General features: G+C 52.3%; 1 protein-coding gene across 1 annotated transcript in view; it reads left to right on the forward strand.

The window, feature by feature from the left end:
* Positions 1-17,045, forward strand: part of ANK1 (ankyrin 1, erythrocytic) — a 67,633-nt gene that overhangs the window by 7,632 nt on the left and 42,956 nt on the right. The window contains exons 8-22 of the mRNA XM_008568761.1: positions 512-610; positions 985-1,083; positions 1,423-1,521; positions 2,573-2,770; positions 3,209-3,307; positions 3,697-3,795; positions 7,700-7,897; positions 10,285-10,383; positions 12,069-12,167; positions 12,610-12,708; positions 13,732-13,824; positions 14,253-14,325; positions 15,024-15,047; positions 15,914-16,010; positions 16,959-17,037. Coding sequence (XP_008566983.1) covers positions 512-610; positions 985-1,083; positions 1,423-1,521; positions 2,573-2,770; positions 3,209-3,307; positions 3,697-3,795; positions 7,700-7,897; positions 10,285-10,383; positions 12,069-12,167; positions 12,610-12,708; positions 13,732-13,824; positions 14,253-14,325; positions 15,024-15,047; positions 15,914-16,010; positions 16,959-17,037 — 1,554 coding nt within the window. The remainder of the gene's footprint in view (positions 1-511; positions 611-984; positions 1,084-1,422; positions 1,522-2,572; positions 2,771-3,208; positions 3,308-3,696; positions 3,796-7,699; positions 7,898-10,284; positions 10,384-12,068; positions 12,168-12,609; positions 12,709-13,731; positions 13,825-14,252; positions 14,326-15,023; positions 15,048-15,913; positions 16,011-16,958; positions 17,038-17,045) is intronic.

A 17,045-nucleotide genomic window follows, 5' to 3' on the forward strand; every position in this document is an offset into this window, starting at 1 on the left:
AAAAATTCCCCCAGCCCTCTTTGTCTGAGAACTACTACCTAGGAGATAAAACACTGAAAAAGCAACAGACAAAATAAAAATTCCTGTCCTGTGGAGTTTACACTTTAGTATATCACACTTTAGAGCAGAAATTCATTTCACTAAAAATGATCAGTGGTTGCAGAGAAGAGGGAACATGATTTGCTTCACAAAAGTACTCTTTACTGTAAATTTACCCTGCAGAGATCTTTAAACAGTAGGCTAAACATCCAAAAATATAATCAATTTTTTAAAAAATGGTTTAAACAACACGTTCAGCAACAGAGTGAGAGCCACCTATTTCTTATGTGATTCGCATTAAGTGACATTAACAAGATTGATCCATTGACATTGATTCACTAATTGGTCTGTGGGAATCCGTTGATGGGCTGGGGCAGGGGCTGCCTGCTAGGACAGCCTGGTGGTCTTCTGCGTGTGCCTTTGGGCTAGTGTGAGCTCCCGCTTGTCTGTCTCCCTTTGTGGCGGGCTGCAGAATGGCTTTACCCCCCTGCACATCGCCTGCAAGAAGAACCACATCCGTGTCATGGAGCTGCTGCTGAAGACGGGAGCCTCCATCGACGCAGTCACCGAGGTAGGAGAAGAGCCATGGCTTCACCTGCGCCTCGCCTGGGGTCTTCCCCCGGTTGCCTTCTCTGAGTTGTTCTTGGTGGCCACGTGTAGCTGCAAGTCTGGAGTACTGGAAGGAGGGACCCAGGGAGACTGAGACCAGGGGGAGCACCTGTCAGGTCTCAGGGAACTTTCCAGTATCAGACATGGTCTTAGTGAGTTGTAAATATGGGCAGAACTTGCTGCAGTGATTTTTTTCCTCCAGCCATTCCCTGGCAGCAAACCCACGTCAGTGCACCCCCTTTTCTTGGAAAACCATCAGGGAGCGCTAGGGGCAGAAAACATCAGATAGGGTCTGGTGCTGTCCTCTTCTGCCTCACTCGTCCTTGTCTGTTCCAGTCTGGCCTGACGCCTCTGCATGTGGCCGCCTTCATGGGGCACCTCCCCATTGTGAAGAACCTCCTGCAGCGGGGGGCATCGCCCAACGTCTCCAACGTGGTAAGCCTGGGCCACGGGCTCCAAGGGCTCTCTGGGGGGAAGGTAAATCTGCAGAATAGTGAAGGCCTCTGACTTGGGGAGAATGTCCTGTACACTGATGCTTTCCCCGTTAAACTTGTCATACATCTGTGAATCTTGGGGGGGTTATTTTGGACAATAATTTTGGAGCCTCTGTAAGTGTTAGACACACACCCCAGGCTGAGAGCTGCTTGCTGGGGCAGCTCCGCCTCTTGGATAAACAACCCACCAGGCTACTCCAGGCTGGCACTTTGGAGCTCTGTATGTGTCCTTTTGGAAACCCAGCATGTATAACCGTTCCATAATTTTGTTATTTTACAGAAAGTGGAGACTCCGCTACACATGGCAGCCAGAGCAGGGCACACAGAGGTGGCCAAATATTTACTCCAGAACAAAGCCAAAGTCAATGCCAAGGCCAAGGTGAGTTCTGGAGGCAGGAGGGAGGGTCCTGGGAGGTGAGTGATTCAGACACAATAAGGAGGAACCACCCTCGTTAGAGGCTGCAGTGCTCCTGTGCAGAGACCACTCACCACTCCTGATTAGGCTGCGCTGGACACTCGGGTTCTGCATGGTGGGGTGTGAGAAGGCCAGAGGTGCTTTTGTCAGGGCCGTGTTTCCTGACACTGGTGAGAGTCCGGGGGCAGGGTGGCCTGAGTACTCACCGGCCGTCACTGCGGTTGTGGTGCGGGGCGGGAGCAACCTTGTGAAGACAGCATGGCCCGTAAGAGTCAGCCAGGACTTGATCTAAACACGGAGGCCCCTCTCTGCAAGTGTGCTTTTGAGGGGCTGGGTGAGGGAGCAGTAAGCCCAGCCACTGACGTTGCAAGTTGGTCAGCTGTGGCCACGGTCAGGTGGGAGAAGGCTCCCCTGAGAGTCAGGGCTGTGACTTGTGTTTGGGCCACACAGACACATCGCAGGGGATGCCTCCAGTGATGCAGAGACCCCATCTGTGGAGCCCCAGCAGCGTCAGCCATAAACAGGACATGGGACAGGGGCGGGACGGTTTAGACTGTCCCATGGCCCCTAGCATAGAGGAAACCAAAGTAGAGTTCAAACAGAAAGACAAGCGTATCCACCCAGAAAGGACTCGGGGACAGTATCGGCAACCATGTTTATGGAATGCTTATTTTGTGCCAAACACCGTGTGAAACATTTTGTGTACATTGTCTGTTTAATCCTGTCCCTAGTCCTGTGAGGTAGATATTATTCCCATTTCACAGATGGGAGGCCTGAGCCTTTGGGCAGTTAAGTAGAGACAATGACTAACTTGAAGGGCTCTTGTAAGATAGAGCATATTGGTTTCTGTAACTCCCAAGACTTGATTCACATCCCAGTTCTTCATCTTATTAGCTGTGTGACCTTGAGAAGGTCGCTTACCCTCTCTGGGCCTCACCTGCCTTCTTTGTAACACAAAGAGTTGGATTTGGTAACTCCAGCGTTTCCTGTTCTTTGTTTTCACTTTGGGGTCCAGGATGACCAAACCCCACTTCACTGTGCGGCTCGCATTGGCCACACACACATGGTGAAGCTCCTACTGGAAAATAATGCCAGCCCCAACCTGGCCACCACTGCCGGGCACACACCCCTGCACGTTGCAGCCCGAGAGGGCCACGTAGAGACAGCCCTGGCCCTGCTGGAGAAGGAGGCGTCGCAGGCCTGCATGACCAAGGTACTGCCCTCCTCCTCCCACTCCCAGGAGTCAGCAGGCAGTCACAGAGGGGCTGGAGCTCCAAGGGATCCCACCTGGTCCTCTTTGTCACCTTTGTAATGCGGCAGGCAGCTGGGAGGGTCAGCACCTGGTGGTGGTCGTCCGTCATCCCTCCTCCACCCGCCCAGCCTTCCTTCAAGTCTCTGGGGACACAGGAGGGCTTAGGGCTCAACTCCTGCCCTCAGCTAGCTAGCATCGAGTGACAGTGCAGGTGGTCCCATACCCTGCGCGAGAGAAGCGCACATGGTAAGTGGTGGGCGAGGCCGCAGGACCACGGGGGCCAGAGCTGTCCTCTGAGACAGGCTCTGTCACAGGAGGCCCCCTTCCCTGGCTTGGAGATGCCAGAGGAGCAACGGGCACAGCAGATTTGGATCCCTGACAGCCCCTGTTTCTCCTCAGAAAGGATTTACCCCTCTCCATGTGGCGGCCAAGTACGGGAAGGTCCGGGTGGCAGAGCTGCTGCTGGAACAGGACGCACATCCAAATGCGGCCGGAAAGGTGAGCTGGGACCTCCCTCCCTCGCTCCCTGCTGCGAGCCCCGCTCTTGCCTGTTCTGGCCATCTTTTGAGTGGGTGGCCATCTAGGGAGAATGATAGAAAGACAGAGCTTCCTGTCAAAGCCTTTTAGAGTGGCCATGAATATACTTCGGGTTGCTGGTGACCTTCTCTGAGCACGTGCCCATGCCCCAGTCGTCCCCACAGGAGGCAGGAGCTGGCCCTGGGTCCTGCCGCTTACGTCCTTTAGTGACTGAGTCAGGGCTGGCGTTGGAGGATTTTTAACCAGATTGTGTCTATATAGATAAGCGTCATGGGTCTTGTGCTCACGGGGGTCCCTGGTGGCAGAACCCCTGGAGTGAGGCTGTTCTCTTTGCCTGTTTCCCGCTGTAGAATGGGCTGACCCCGCTGCACGTGGCCGTTCATCACAACAACCTGGACATCGTCAAGCTGCTGCTCCCACGGGGCAGCTCGCCCCACAGCCCCGCCTGGGTAAGGCCTGGCAGCCCCGGGGGCAGCCCGCTGGCCAGCGCTTCAGGAGGGTTGTTTCAGAAGGATCCCGAGGGTTTTGTGTTTCGTTTTCATTTTTACCTCAGAAATCTCACCTCTCTTTCACAAATGTTACCTACAGTGTAACTGCTGCTATTTGGGGACCAGGAGTGGGCTAGGAAGTGGTGACACTTCTTGGCAGCAGGTCACCTGGCAGGGGTGGAATTCATTTTACGCAGCCATGTGTTCCCCCAACAGCCGTGGGGCAGCTGAGCTCGCTACCCCAGCTGCAGAGGCCATCCTGTAAGTGGATAAGGATCTCCGGGGAGCGGTGAGCCTCATCCCAGAGATCCAGCCTTGGTGGGACCACAGTAGGGCCAGGAAACCTCATTTTTAACCTGCTGTCCAGGCAGGGCACAGTGACCACATCTGAGAAATACTTGGGGCTGGGTGAGCCTGCTGGACCCTCTTATGAATGTGAACACCCCCCCACACACACACACAATTGTTCCTCTCGTGAGTTCTTTTAGATGGTGGCTTTTTCCTTAGGGAGCCACACATCAGACATGCATGCCAGCCTCACGGTGGCCTTTGAACGAGCTGCTCAGAGCAGTAGGTTCCTTGACCCTGAAGGCAGCAGACAGTGCTTGCCACGGAAGACCAGACTGGGGGGTGGATAGCACGGGGGCTAAAGCCGACTGCCAAAGGACTGTTTTTGGAGCATCCTGCCCCTGTGGGAAGGCGAGGGTTGTGTGGGGTTCTGTGAGGATAAGGGCAGAGGAGGGGAGCAGGGCTGGGATGTGGTGTGAAGGGACAGCCGAGACGCAGAGGGGCTGCAGAGCAGGCAGCTGTGGGGTGGGTCCCCACACGATCCCAGCAGACACCTGCTGACTCCAGGATGGCTACAGCCCAGGCGGGGAGTCAGGGAGGGGCTTCAGTTTGCCTTCCCTCCTTGGCGGATGCTCAGCTCACGCTGGAGCGTCACCTCCTCACAGACACAGCCTTCCCAGACACCCGTCTCCCTGGCTTCTGTGCTTGCTGCTGATGTAGCAAACCCCACGCCACTGTGATAGGAGCACACAGCCCTGCTGTGATGTCGACTTACTCCTGCCTCTAAAAATAAAAAGCTGGGCTCCCTCCGCCCCCTCACTCCTCTACTTACATAAACGGAACTGGAGCCAGGCTCATGATATTTAAAGAGAGATAAATCCAAGCACAGACGCTGTACAGATGGGCTTTGTTTCCATGGCAAAAAATAGTTTCCAAAGTAGTCTGGCAATTTTGTAGAATTTCACATGCAAATCTCTCTGCACCCAAACCCAACCTAATTTTGATGCTAATGTTGTTTTAACGTTTAGCAGAGCCTTCTGGCACGCGCATTCCTTTGGATGAGCTCATTTTCTTGGGAAAGAGGAACCTCTTCCTGGCACAGTCCCTCCCTAACCTCTCCCTGACTCTCCACCAGCCTGCCCCTTGTCCTTGTCACCTACAGAAAGTCATTCGTTCCATTAGTCCTGGATTGGAGGAAGCCCTGAGGGGCGGTTCCAGCAGCCTGAGTCTGCTCCAGGGCAAGCTTTCCCTTGGGCAGATTGGGGTCCTCTTTTCACCAGTGTGGATGCCCACAGCTGCCCAAGTGGCCTGGGACCCCCAACTGTATGGCCATGAATATACTTCAGATTGCTTGAATGACAGTCCTTTGCACATTAACAGGAGCGCTGATAACGCTGCTTTCACGGAGGGAAGGCCTGTCCGGCGGGCCCTGGCTGAGTGCTCCGCATGGCCTTCATTTAGCACTGGTGGCAGCGCTGGGGAGCAGGTGCTCTGTGATACTCATCTTGGAGATGGCCATCTCCACTCGGAGACAACTCCCATGCTCAGGCTTCAGCCACTGAATGGCAGCTCTTTTTCCTGCTCTCTGTTGATACAGCATGAAAATCACTTTACTTAATTAATTTTATTAAAATCAAAATGCCGATCTTGAACACAAGGTACATAGAACAATTTAATGTTTTCTCATAACATAATCAAATTAAAAAGGGACAATATTAGAAAGAATTGTCTTACATAATTCTTCAAAGAGAATGATTTTTAAATTCAATTTAATTCTTCAGGTAAATTACGACTTTTCATTTCCCCATAAAAGCCACCTTACAGGTGACCTTGCTACCCTTCCCCCATCCCTGGTGCTGTAGATCTGGGGCTTTGCTGTGTTGGTCAGCCCCTTTCTTTGCCTTTCCTTTTCCTGACCAGTGATCCTGGCAGAACCAGAAATGTTGGTTTCCACAGTGAGGCAGTGGATGGCAGGGGGAACCCAGTCCTTGGAGACAGCCTGAGGAATGCTGGCCGAGGTGCCTTTTCCTAGTTTGACTTTCCCAACTTTCCTGGTGCAGAGTAGACCGGACACTTCATTGACTTCCTTCCTCGACTGGCCTGGCCTCACTGGGCTGCTGGAGAAATCACGCACCTTGAGACAGATTGCACATTGGATAGCTGTCTGCTATGGGGCTGGGCAGACGTACGTACTGAGAGTCAGGGTCCTGCCCAGAAAGTCCCCATGCCTGGCTGCACCTTAGCCTTGAGTGCTCCAGGGCCTTGCTACTCAAGGTGTGGTCTCTGGACCTGCAGCATCAGCATCACCTGGGAGCTTTTTAGAAATGCAGAATCTTGGGTCTACTCTAGACCTTCTGAATCAGAATCTGCATTTTAACAAGGTCCTGAGTGACCTGCATACACATCACACTTTGAGAAGTATGTTCTAGCTGAAAGAAGTTGGATGTGCGGTCAGAAGGCCCAGCTTGGGTTATCTGGTGTTCTGCTCACTACGTGACATTAGATAAGGCATGCAACCTCTCAGAGAACTAGGTTCTTAATCCACAAATAAGAATGCTTGCCTGCCTTGCCTTGCTTGGTTGGTTGCAAATGAAGCTCAAAAAAAGATAATGTAGGTGAAAGATTTTTCTAATAATGATGACCAAAGGGATCCATCTGTAGACTGTCTGCAGTGGGGTAGGAGCTTGCTGCAGAATGTAAACCCATGCACTGCGTCCTTCATTGAGAAAGTCTTGCTACCAAGAAATAAAAAAAGTTGACTGCATACCAGTGCACAGTGACATATGTAAATGATTTACTTTGGAGCCAATCTCCCTCATCCTGTCATGGACTTATAATGTCTTTTGAACCAGTGTACTGCAAAACTCTGATGCGCAGGTATATTCCTTTCATATCTTAATTTTGGAATGCACCTTCACATATATTATCATATTTGATTCACCCAACAACTTTGAGAAACAAACAAGGTAGGTGTTATTATATGCTTCTAATGGCTCTAAAAATTATATATACACACACACACACACACACAAAAGGAAGTCTGGGTTGTTGAATATCTAGCCCCAGGCCACACAACTAGTTAAGAGTAGACTGAGGACTGGCCCCACATGCTCAGTGGCCCCTCACACCACCCTGCATAATGCCGGCAGGCCCAGAGGGGCCCAGCTGCCCAAGGACGGAAAGAGGGCAGCTGCTTCTGTTCCTTTCTGAAGTGTCTGGGGCTTTGGGTTCTTCTTTCAGAAGGGAAATGGGAACCTTTAATCCATTTACTTACCTTGCCTTCTGGTTGGTCTGCAGGCTGCCTGATTGAATCCGAGCTTTTCTTGGTGACAGGCTATTTCCTGCCCAGCAGTTAGTCAGAGCATGATAACAGAAAATAGATGGTCAAAAAAGGTGCAGGCATTGCTGGCTATGGGGGCCTGCAGGGCTGTCTCCAGTTCAGGTGGATTTTGCTTGTTTGTTTACTTTCGCTGCTCTCCTGGGTGATATCACTCCTGCTCGGTGGATGTCCTTCCTGCACCCGTGCTGTCCACTAAGTGCTCCTGTAACCGGGCTCCTGTGTCTTCTTCCGTTTCAGAATGGCTACACTCCTTTGCACATTGCTGCCAAGCAGAACCAGATGGAGGTGGCCCGCAGCCTGCTGCAGTATGGGGCGTCCGCAAATGCAGAGTCAGTGCAGGGCGTGACTCCCCTTCACCTGGCTGCCCAGGAGGGCCACGCAGAGATGGTTGCTTTGCTCCTCTCGAAGCAAGCCAATGGCAACCTGGGGAACAAGGTGGGCCCGGCACCTCCAGATTTGCCCTATGACCTTCGTAATGCGTTAGTGTCAGTGAACTAGATGTAAGGTCTGCACACCAAGTACCTGCTACGCACCTGGGTCCTGTGTTAGGTGGTGCATATGTGTGCGCGTGAGCCTTACAGCAGCCTGTGTAAGAATCCTCTCAGTTTTATAAATGAGTAAAGAGAGTCAGAAAGGTTGCATATTCCCAAGGTCAAGGGACCCCAAGCCCGGCTGATGCCAAAGCCTTTACGGATTCTGCTACACCGTGCTGGCTTTCTAAACAGATTGACTCAAGGATCCACAAAAAGATCAGTACGAAAATCCATAGCACGTTTTCCCCAAAATAGGCCAGTGTCTACACTTGAGTGTGTTAAGTAACTTGGTATTAAATATGAGGGAACTTCAAAAAGTCTGCAGAAAAATAGAATTAAAAGACAATACAAATCTTTTCATGAACTTTTTGACAACCCCTCATGTTCATTTTCTGTGTGGGAAGATATTTTTTTAAATACTGACTTGTATGTTAGCCTAGGCCCTCTCAACCCAGGGGTGCAGATGTGTGAGCACGGAGCCCACAGTTGCATGTGGAGTTGCAGGGCCACGGGACACATGGACGTCCTCCTGGGAGGTGCTGGTAGTTCTCAGCCTCTCAAAGGAATGCTGGGTCACTTCTGTTTTTGAAATAACAGTTTTATTGGAATATAATTCACATAAAATTCATCCTTTTGAACTGTACAATTCAGTGGTTTTTTTAGTATATTTACATAATCATGAAACCATCCCTACTATCTAACTTCAGAACATTGTCGTCACCCCAAAAGGAAACCCCATACCCATTAGCAGTCCCTTCCCATTCTCCCCAAGCTCCCCAGGGCCTGGCAACCATGAATCTGCTTTCTGTCTTTATGAACCTGCCTACATTTCATATAAATGGAATCTTACAATATGAAGAGCCATTTTTTTAAAGGCATTGAGAGCACTTTTTTTCCAGGATAATTACTGTGTTTATCATTGCACAATGTATTTGTTTTTTGTGGCCCTTTACCGATTTCTTGCTAACTCCCCCTCCCCTGCCCCCGTTCCCTCCTCTGGTGGCCTCAGTTCTGAAGAACCACTTCTTTAGATGATAAATTCAAACAACACAGTTTCAGGAAGGCAAGCTTTGTAAGGGTAACTTACAATTTCCTGCAAGCTGTTAGCTCACTGCTCTTCTTGTGCATGTGTGAGCCCCGGCCGCCAGCGAGGGCACTGCTGCATGGGACTGTTGTGGCTCATGGTGTCCTGGGCTTCCTCTTGGTCCCATTGAAAGCAAGCTGTGCAAGGAGACACTGACGGTGATGGTGATTCTCTGTACTGAAAACGCTCCCTCATCTGCACCTCACCCTCACGAGGCACATTATTGGTGTCATCCCAGAATCAGGCAAGGTGTTCGTCTGAAAGCCTTGCAGCTAACACAGTGGCTGCTTGGTGGTGGCTGTTCTCACCTCAGGTAGCCTATGTGCTGCCGGTGAGGCCAGCTGCCCGTGCTGCAGCTGGGGGTACTGCCCACAGCCTCAATCAGTCTGGGGATGTGCTGAAGGCACAGTAGGGCAGGGAGCCCCTGGAGAGCGGCCATGGCTATGGCTGCAGAGTGTACAGGGGAGAGAAAATGTTCTGACATTTTCGTGGGTGTGCCCACATACCAAAAAAGATCTCTGACACATTGCTGTCCCCGTGAGAAAGCTGCAATGAGAGGTCCAAAATGGAGTTCTCACACCCAGCAGGACGCGCCACCCTCTTTACGTACGGCACTGGCTGTGACGTGAGCAGAGCAAACTATGTGGAAGCGGCACAATGTGCCATCCAAAGTGCTTCACCTGTGCTTTCTCCAGGGATCCTCACTTTGCCCTTGACCTCGGTCATTGATAATTTCTGTTTTCTAGATTAGGAAACCAAATCTCTGAAGCTTGTATGGCAGTCCCTGTTGGGAAGGTACCATAAAGTTTATCTAGATCCAAGGTCAGCAAACTACAGCCCATGGGCCAGATCTGGCCCACGACTTGTTTGTGTAAATAAAATTTCATTAGAACACATGCCCATTTGTTAATGCGTTGGCCATAGCTGCTTTGTTACCACAGCTGGCAAAGTTGGGTAGTTGCTACAGAGACACAAGTCTAAAATACAGACAGTCTGGTCCTTAACAGAAGTGTTGCCAACTCCTGATCTGGTTTAGCCACCCGATTTTCTAGATAAGGATACTAAGGCCCTGAACAAGAAGAGCTTTGCTCAGGGCCAGGGTCACATAGCTTGTTGGTGGTTGCAGAGCCAGGTGCAGCTGCCACACCTCAGTGCTCTTTCATGGTGGCTGGACTAGGAGGGGATGAACCTCTTTTTCCTTCCAGAGTGGACTCACTCCCCTCCATCTGGTAGCACAAGAAGGCCATGTTCCTGTGGCGGACGTGCTGATCAAACATGGTGTCGCAGTGGATGCCACCACCCGGGTAAGGCAGGCAGCCCGTGCTTCAGGCCTTGGCACCCCCCGACCCGCACTTCCACCTGGCCCTGCCCACAGGACCCTACCCCCACCCTGCACTTCAAAGTCATCTCTTCTGCCCTGGGGACCCAAGGGGACATTCTTCCCTGCACCTCCTAGGGCTGGCTGTGGAGTTCGAAGACACCAATCTTAATTATCTCACTTTCCAGTAGGGAATTTTAAAAAGTTTGCTAGACCTTTGAGCCTCTGTAGCCGGAAAGTGAGAGGGTGTTTGATTGAGACTCTAAGACCTGTCTTACGTCAGTAATAAGAGGGTCAAAATGTAGGCCTCCGTGGAATCACTAAAAAATTCTGCCCCTTTTATTTTAGCATTGAGTTAAATTCTGTTGAACGTTCTTTGACCCTCATCTGCATTTGAGGATGATTGTGTGCACGCCATGACACACATGACGCACATGGTGGCATCCACCCTCAAGGCATTCACAGGAGACAGGAAGGGGGCACAGGGCGCAGGGGCGCTTCTGGGGGGTACAGTGGCCCCACGAGAGGCGCTTTGCTCTTTTTCATCACAGGCAGCTGTGTTAGGAAGAGGGACTGACTGGTGCCACCCCGGCCAACCTCCAGAGTTCCACAGGAACACTGGGCTATGATGCTGTATCAAAGTCGCCCTGAGAAACTTCCAGAAACTGTTTTTTATCCCAACCACCTGCAGCTTCAAGATTTTGCTTAAAACCCAAGAATGTTCTGGATCTTTGAGGCTTCTCTCGCAGGCCTAGTTCAGTCTTTGGGGTCCTGCCTGGAGAGACCCTATCCTGTGGGTTATAACAGCCTCGAGGATCCCAAACCACCCCATTCCGTGAAGGTCCAGCTGGCAGGGTCTGTGTGACGATCATGCCTGGAATCTGGCACCAGCGCCCAGGGACCCTTGGGATCAAAGAGCCCAGACAGCCTTGCTTGTTGGCCCTTTGCAGGTGGTGCCAAAACGATGTTCAGTGGACAGATTCCTCAGAAAGTAGCCCTCCCAGCCAAACCTCTTACAAATAAGTGTCCAAAGCCCACTCATTCCCAGTGATGACCAAATGTAAACTCCATTACACTGCACCTAAGTAGCCTGGACAGTCTTTGTGGGGCTTACGGTGGGATTTCACCTTCCTAGTGCAGATGGTTGGCGTGGCTCTGTGCCCTCGTCAGCGACTCCTCAGTAGCAGCCCAGTGGCTGCACCCTCCATCTTGGGCTCTCTGACGTGGGCTCTGTCCAGGCCTCCCTCCTTCCACTAAGGCCCGCCTCTGTCCTTAGCCCCACCTGCTTGTCCCTCCACTTTATCCTGGGTGGCCTCCCTCGTGTCCAAGGCCTTCACCCTCCCACAGGCTGATGCCCCCAGCCCAGCGCTCTTTGCAGGACTCAACAGCATTTTTCCAGGTGTCCGCCTGACATCTGCCCTTGGATCTCACCAGCATCTCAGTGTCACTGGTCTAAAATAGAGCCCTGTCCCTTCCCAGGCCAGTGGTAATCTGACTGGCAGCAACAATACAGCTCACACCCAGAGCAGCTGCCAAACTTCCAAGGGCTTCCCTGCCCATTCTCTCTCAATCAGCTGTTTCTGTAAGGATTTCCTTAAACACGCACTTTGTGGTGGCTTTTGACCTGCCCAGAGCCCTGCTGGTCACACATTCTCATCCCCTGCTCTTCAGATGGGCTACACCCCACTCCACGTGGCCAGTCATTATGGAAACATCAAGCTGGTGAAGTTCCTGTTGCAGCACCAGGCAGATGTCAATGCCAAGACCAAGGTACGGGGCGCTCAAGCCGGACTCCCATCCTGATGCTGCTTACGTGCAAATTAGGGCCAGCCAGAGCTGCTCTGGGCACATGCGGGCTCTGTCACAGTTTTAAGCTTTGACCCTTTTTTTTTGTGTGTGTGTGTGTGTGTGTGTGCCCGGTAAGGGTATCGGAACCCTTGGTGTAGTGTCGCCCGCACCGCGCTCAGCCAGTGAGCGCACCGGCCATCCTTATATAGGATCCGAACCCGTAGCGGGAGCGCCGCTGCGCTCCCAGCGCCGCACTCTCCCGAGTGAGCCACGGGGTCGGCCCGTAGCTTTGACCCTTTTTAAGCAGGAAATGGGGAAAATGCATTTTTTTACATCATACGCAGAAGACCAACAGGCTCTGTAGTGTGTGTGCAGTTCTCTAATGGTTAGCTAACCCTGCCCAAATGTCCACCTTGCTGTGCAGCTGGGATACAGTCCCTTGCACCAGGCGGCCCAACAGGGACATACGGACATCGTGACTCTGCTTCTGAAAAACGGGGCTTCCCCAAACGAGGTCAGCTCGGTGAGTACCCACCTGCTGTCTTGCTCATCTGGGTTCCAGACGAGGCTGCAGTACCAGAATGTCGTGGCTGCCCTGGGCATCCCAGGGGATGGAGGGTTGTTGTCAGTTTCTGGTTTTGGTGACCTGAAGGTTAGCCTTTTAAGCACCATTTACCCTCCCCTTTTTAATTTTTTTGTTCAATATTCTTGTTGAACCCCTTTCTAAAATAGATGAAGCTGCTTGCAGAATGGTAGAAGTGAACAAAAGTTAGATGTCCTGTGTGCTTCCTGATCTTTTGGAGCTTCAGGGTTGTCCTTAGCAACGTTGGGCATGACCGTACTGCAATGTGAGCTTCCTCTTCTGAGCGGGCAGAGGTGTCATTAGATTGTCCCGACGGCTGCTTCCAGCTGTGAAAGTGCAGGGACCCAGTTGTAGATGTGGTTGCTGAAACTGTAACTGTGGATGGGGCCAGCTCTGTATGGAGCCTGGGGCACGTCCTGGACATAGAGAACTTAAAAAAATAAAGCCTCAATATCAATTTATTTTCACTTAGCTCTGTCTCCTAAAATCAAAGTAGAAAATATGCCCCTACCCTGTTTCTGGTGATTTCTGATTTCTGATTGGCCTGACTGGAGTTCATGGAAGTACACAGGTTATTTTAACTATCCTAATGCTCAGTTTCTGAGCCACAGATCTGGCTGTGGGAGCCATGAGCAGTGCTGCTCTGCGCACTCACACTTGGAGAGCTGTGTGCAGGGACAGCCTGACCCACTCCTTCCCGGCTGGTTCACTCTTGGCAGGGCTTGCTCCCCTGCTCTCATTTACCAGCCCCACGTCCAACCCTACAGATTTCGTCTCCCTTGTCTCCACAGGCACTGTGGCTGACAGATGTCCAGCCTCACACGTGTCCAGGGTCTTGTTGTGGGCTCCAGGGCAGAGCCTGTCCATGTAGGCCCCTCGGCACTAGGGCATGGGCTTGGCCTGTGCACTGTCCTCGCAGACTGACTGCCTGGTCTGATTGCACCTTGCTACTGTTTTTCCCAGAATGGAACCACGCCTCTGGCAATAGCCAAGCGGCTCGGCTACATTTCCGTAACAGACGTGCTCAAGGTTGTCACGGATGAAACCAGCGCAGTGGTATGTCTGCTTCTCCCTGCTGCCACCCAGAAACACACAGCCTGACAGGACGCCCTGTGGGCTCTGTGACGCCCAGCACGAGCACCACGCCCAAACGCTGGCGGGAGTGCCTGCCGTGGGCAGAGCTGTGCTGCCCCCTAGCGGCCTGGGGAATCGGGGCCATGGCCAGAGCTGAGGGGCAGCAGCAGATGCCCAGGCTTGGGAGGGACGAGGACAAGGGAGGCTGGAGCCCCCGTCAATCCCCTTGAGGGGATGCCAGGCACCGGCATCCAGGCTAAGTGCCTCCTAGGCCTGGTTTTCTTCATTTGGGACAAACCTCCTTTCCCACCTCCTCTCCTGTCTCCACAGTTGTGACCGGGCAACTGCTGGACTGGTGAAAGGGTACGCTGCCCAATTTGGGTTGACTCCTCTGCTTTTTCTCATTTTAGCTGGTCAGTGACAAGCACCGGATGAGTTTCCCTGAGACAGTGGATGAGATCCTGGATGTCTCTGAAGATGAAGGTAAAGTTGGGTGGTGAGCTCAGGCTGAGGGGACAGGGGTTCTGAGCACTCCCTGGTGGCCTCCTGCCCCCGCCAGGCTGCACTCAAGGGGCCTGACAACACCCGAGTTCTGCAGACATCTGCACTTTACAAGCGGTCTACTGTCAAAAGTCCTGCTTTAACACAATCTTAGGTGACAGAAAATTGACATCTCAGAGATCTAAGTGTGAAATCCCACTAGGTTTCACAGATACACAGATGTTGCATGTATTATGCATGTGCATCAGGTTGGATGTGATTCTACCCGGATCAACTCTCAGAGCTGTGAGGACCTGTAATAAAAGCCTGCCTGGTGCTTTCCTTGTGCCTTGAATGACTAACAGGTGGATTATTTAAGATCCGTGAGTTCGCCTTTTAGTAAGCTGCTCTTCCCACACGTAGTGAGTTAGGAGGTTTTGGATTACATCCGTCATTGTGGAGTCACTATAGCTTCTAGTGCTCCTCCACTCCACGGAAGCCTTGTTTCCTCACTTGAGTGTGGAGGAAGCCCTCATGACACAGAATAGTGGGGTGGGCCTCCCGTCTGGTAATGCAGTGGCTGTATAACTCTGTCAACTAGATGGCTAAAGCTTTCCTGTGTCCCCTGTGATAATATGTCTCTCACGTTAACTGACTTCAATCCTGTCCTTCCTTCAATGTGGCTCTTCTTTGCTTTCCAGGAACTGCTCACATAACTGTAATGGGTATGCAACACTTTCTGTTCCTCGTGGTCTTTTGTCACCAGAGCACATTTCACCCTGAGCAAGCCAAGCTCTCACTAATCCATTCCCGCATTCATCGTCCTCTGCTGGCTCACAGTCCAGAGCCAGACGCTTGACTAAAACAGGACATGTGCGCTCCTGAGATCCCCACCCTGGTGGGCAGCCCCTGTCTGTCCATCTCTGTGTCTGTGCCCACGCCACCATGTCCGTGATCATAACTGCATGAGCTGTTGTGATTCCATCCTGTCAGCTCCAGACCACGAGACCAAGACACTCCCTGCTGTGTGACATACATGACAGTGCAAGGTCAAGGGCCCGGGCTCCACTCCAGTTCAAGGGGGAGAGAGGACTCAGAGGCAGTCTGGGTGCAGGCCACAGGCTCGCCGTGCTCTGCACCTCGCCTAGTGGGCTTTGGAAGTAACGAGGTTTTGGCTGCTGTGGTTACAAAGCAGCCCTCAGCCCTCAGGATTAGTGACTATGTTCTGGCGTGGTTTACATCTGTGGTGGTGTGGGAGGTGCAGTGACAGCCCTGGCTTTGGTGTCACTGCACACCCCAAGCGGGCTGCTTTGAAATGGAACTTGTCAAGCTGAGAAAGCCCTTTCCGGCTGTGTCTTTTTCCTCTTACAAAGCCTGGTACAGACTAAGATGCTAGGTGCTGGCTGCCCACCTGTATTCCAGGGCTGGAGGAACAGGCCTGGTCAAGGACATTGCTAGTGCTTCTCTTCAGCTTCAGAGACCCTCCTGCACTGCCCAGGAGCAAGCGCAGAGGGGAGGGCCAGGAAACGCACTGCTTAAGAGGAGAGATCTGTCTCCATCCCGTCACTCAGTGGGACTCATGTTGTTTCAGGGGAAGAACTTGCTGGCTCCAAGGCCGAGAGGCAGGATTCCAGGGATGTAGATGAAGAGAAAGAGCTGTTGGAGTTTGTGCCGAAGCTAGACCAAGTGTAAGAAGGGCTTGCTGGCGGGGTCACCTGTGAATGGCGAGGGGCAGCCTGGCACTGAGGGTGGGATGGAGATTGAGGAAAAGCCACAAGAAGGCCCGGCCCCGGGTGTGCCCCAGAGACACATGCGGCTGGGCTGCACCTCGGCATCAGCCGGCTCTGTGCCTTCACGCAGGAGGGACTTCACTCTGCAGTCCCTGGCCTCTCTCTTTCCCATATGCACACTCAGCTTCTGACCAGAAAACCCATTCAGGAAGACCCACGTCTGAAACTGTTGCTAAGCTAAGATCGACCACTGCCCGTGTTGCTCTGTCACTGAGGTGCAGTAGGTCAAACCCACGGTGGATCCATGTCTGTCTGGAACCCATTTCTCATCTGTCCCTGTGACTGTTGTGAGGCACCCCACTGTGCATACATTTGTACGCAGGGATATTTTCAAATAGATCTCAAATCAACACTGTTTTAGAAACACTGAGCCCTAGGTGTTTTCTTAACAAACAGAGGTGTCCCATGGCTTATGCAAAACAGGGCAGTGGAACGAGCAGGAAGTGAAACTGAGGATATTTAATCAATATTAAACCTCTGTTAGAGATAAATGCAGAACTCAGAACCTGGCTGTGAGGCACTCACAGATTCATGTGGTGGGATCCCCCGCCCCGGGTGGTTACACAGCAATGCAGAATAGTGCATCATTCAGGCCAGAGTACGGCTGCAGGAGGGTGAGGAGTGTCGGGGGAGTGCTGTGGAGGGCTGCGTGGCAGGCACGTCCCTCAGCTTAGGTGTGATGGACACTTGGGTCTGGAGAGGCTGAGAGGGAGAGAAAGGCCTGAGGCGAGGGGGGCTGGTGGGTGTGTAGAGAGGTAAGAGGAGAGGTTACCACAAGGGTACAGAGGCCTTTCAGGGCTGCTCACAGGATCAGCCCTTTGATTTCCCAATGGTTTTGGCACATAGGGTGGAATCTCCAGCCATCCCGAGGATTCCTTGTGTCACACCAGAGACAGTGGCGATCAGATCTGAAGAGCAGGAGCAGGTGAGAGG

This window comes from Galeopterus variegatus, unplaced genomic scaffold (assembly GCF_000696425.1).
Source record: "Galeopterus variegatus unplaced genomic scaffold, G_variegatus-3.0.2 Scaffold438, whole genome shotgun sequence".
Lineage (NCBI taxonomy): Eukaryota > Metazoa > Chordata > Mammalia > Dermoptera > Cynocephalidae > Galeopterus > Galeopterus variegatus.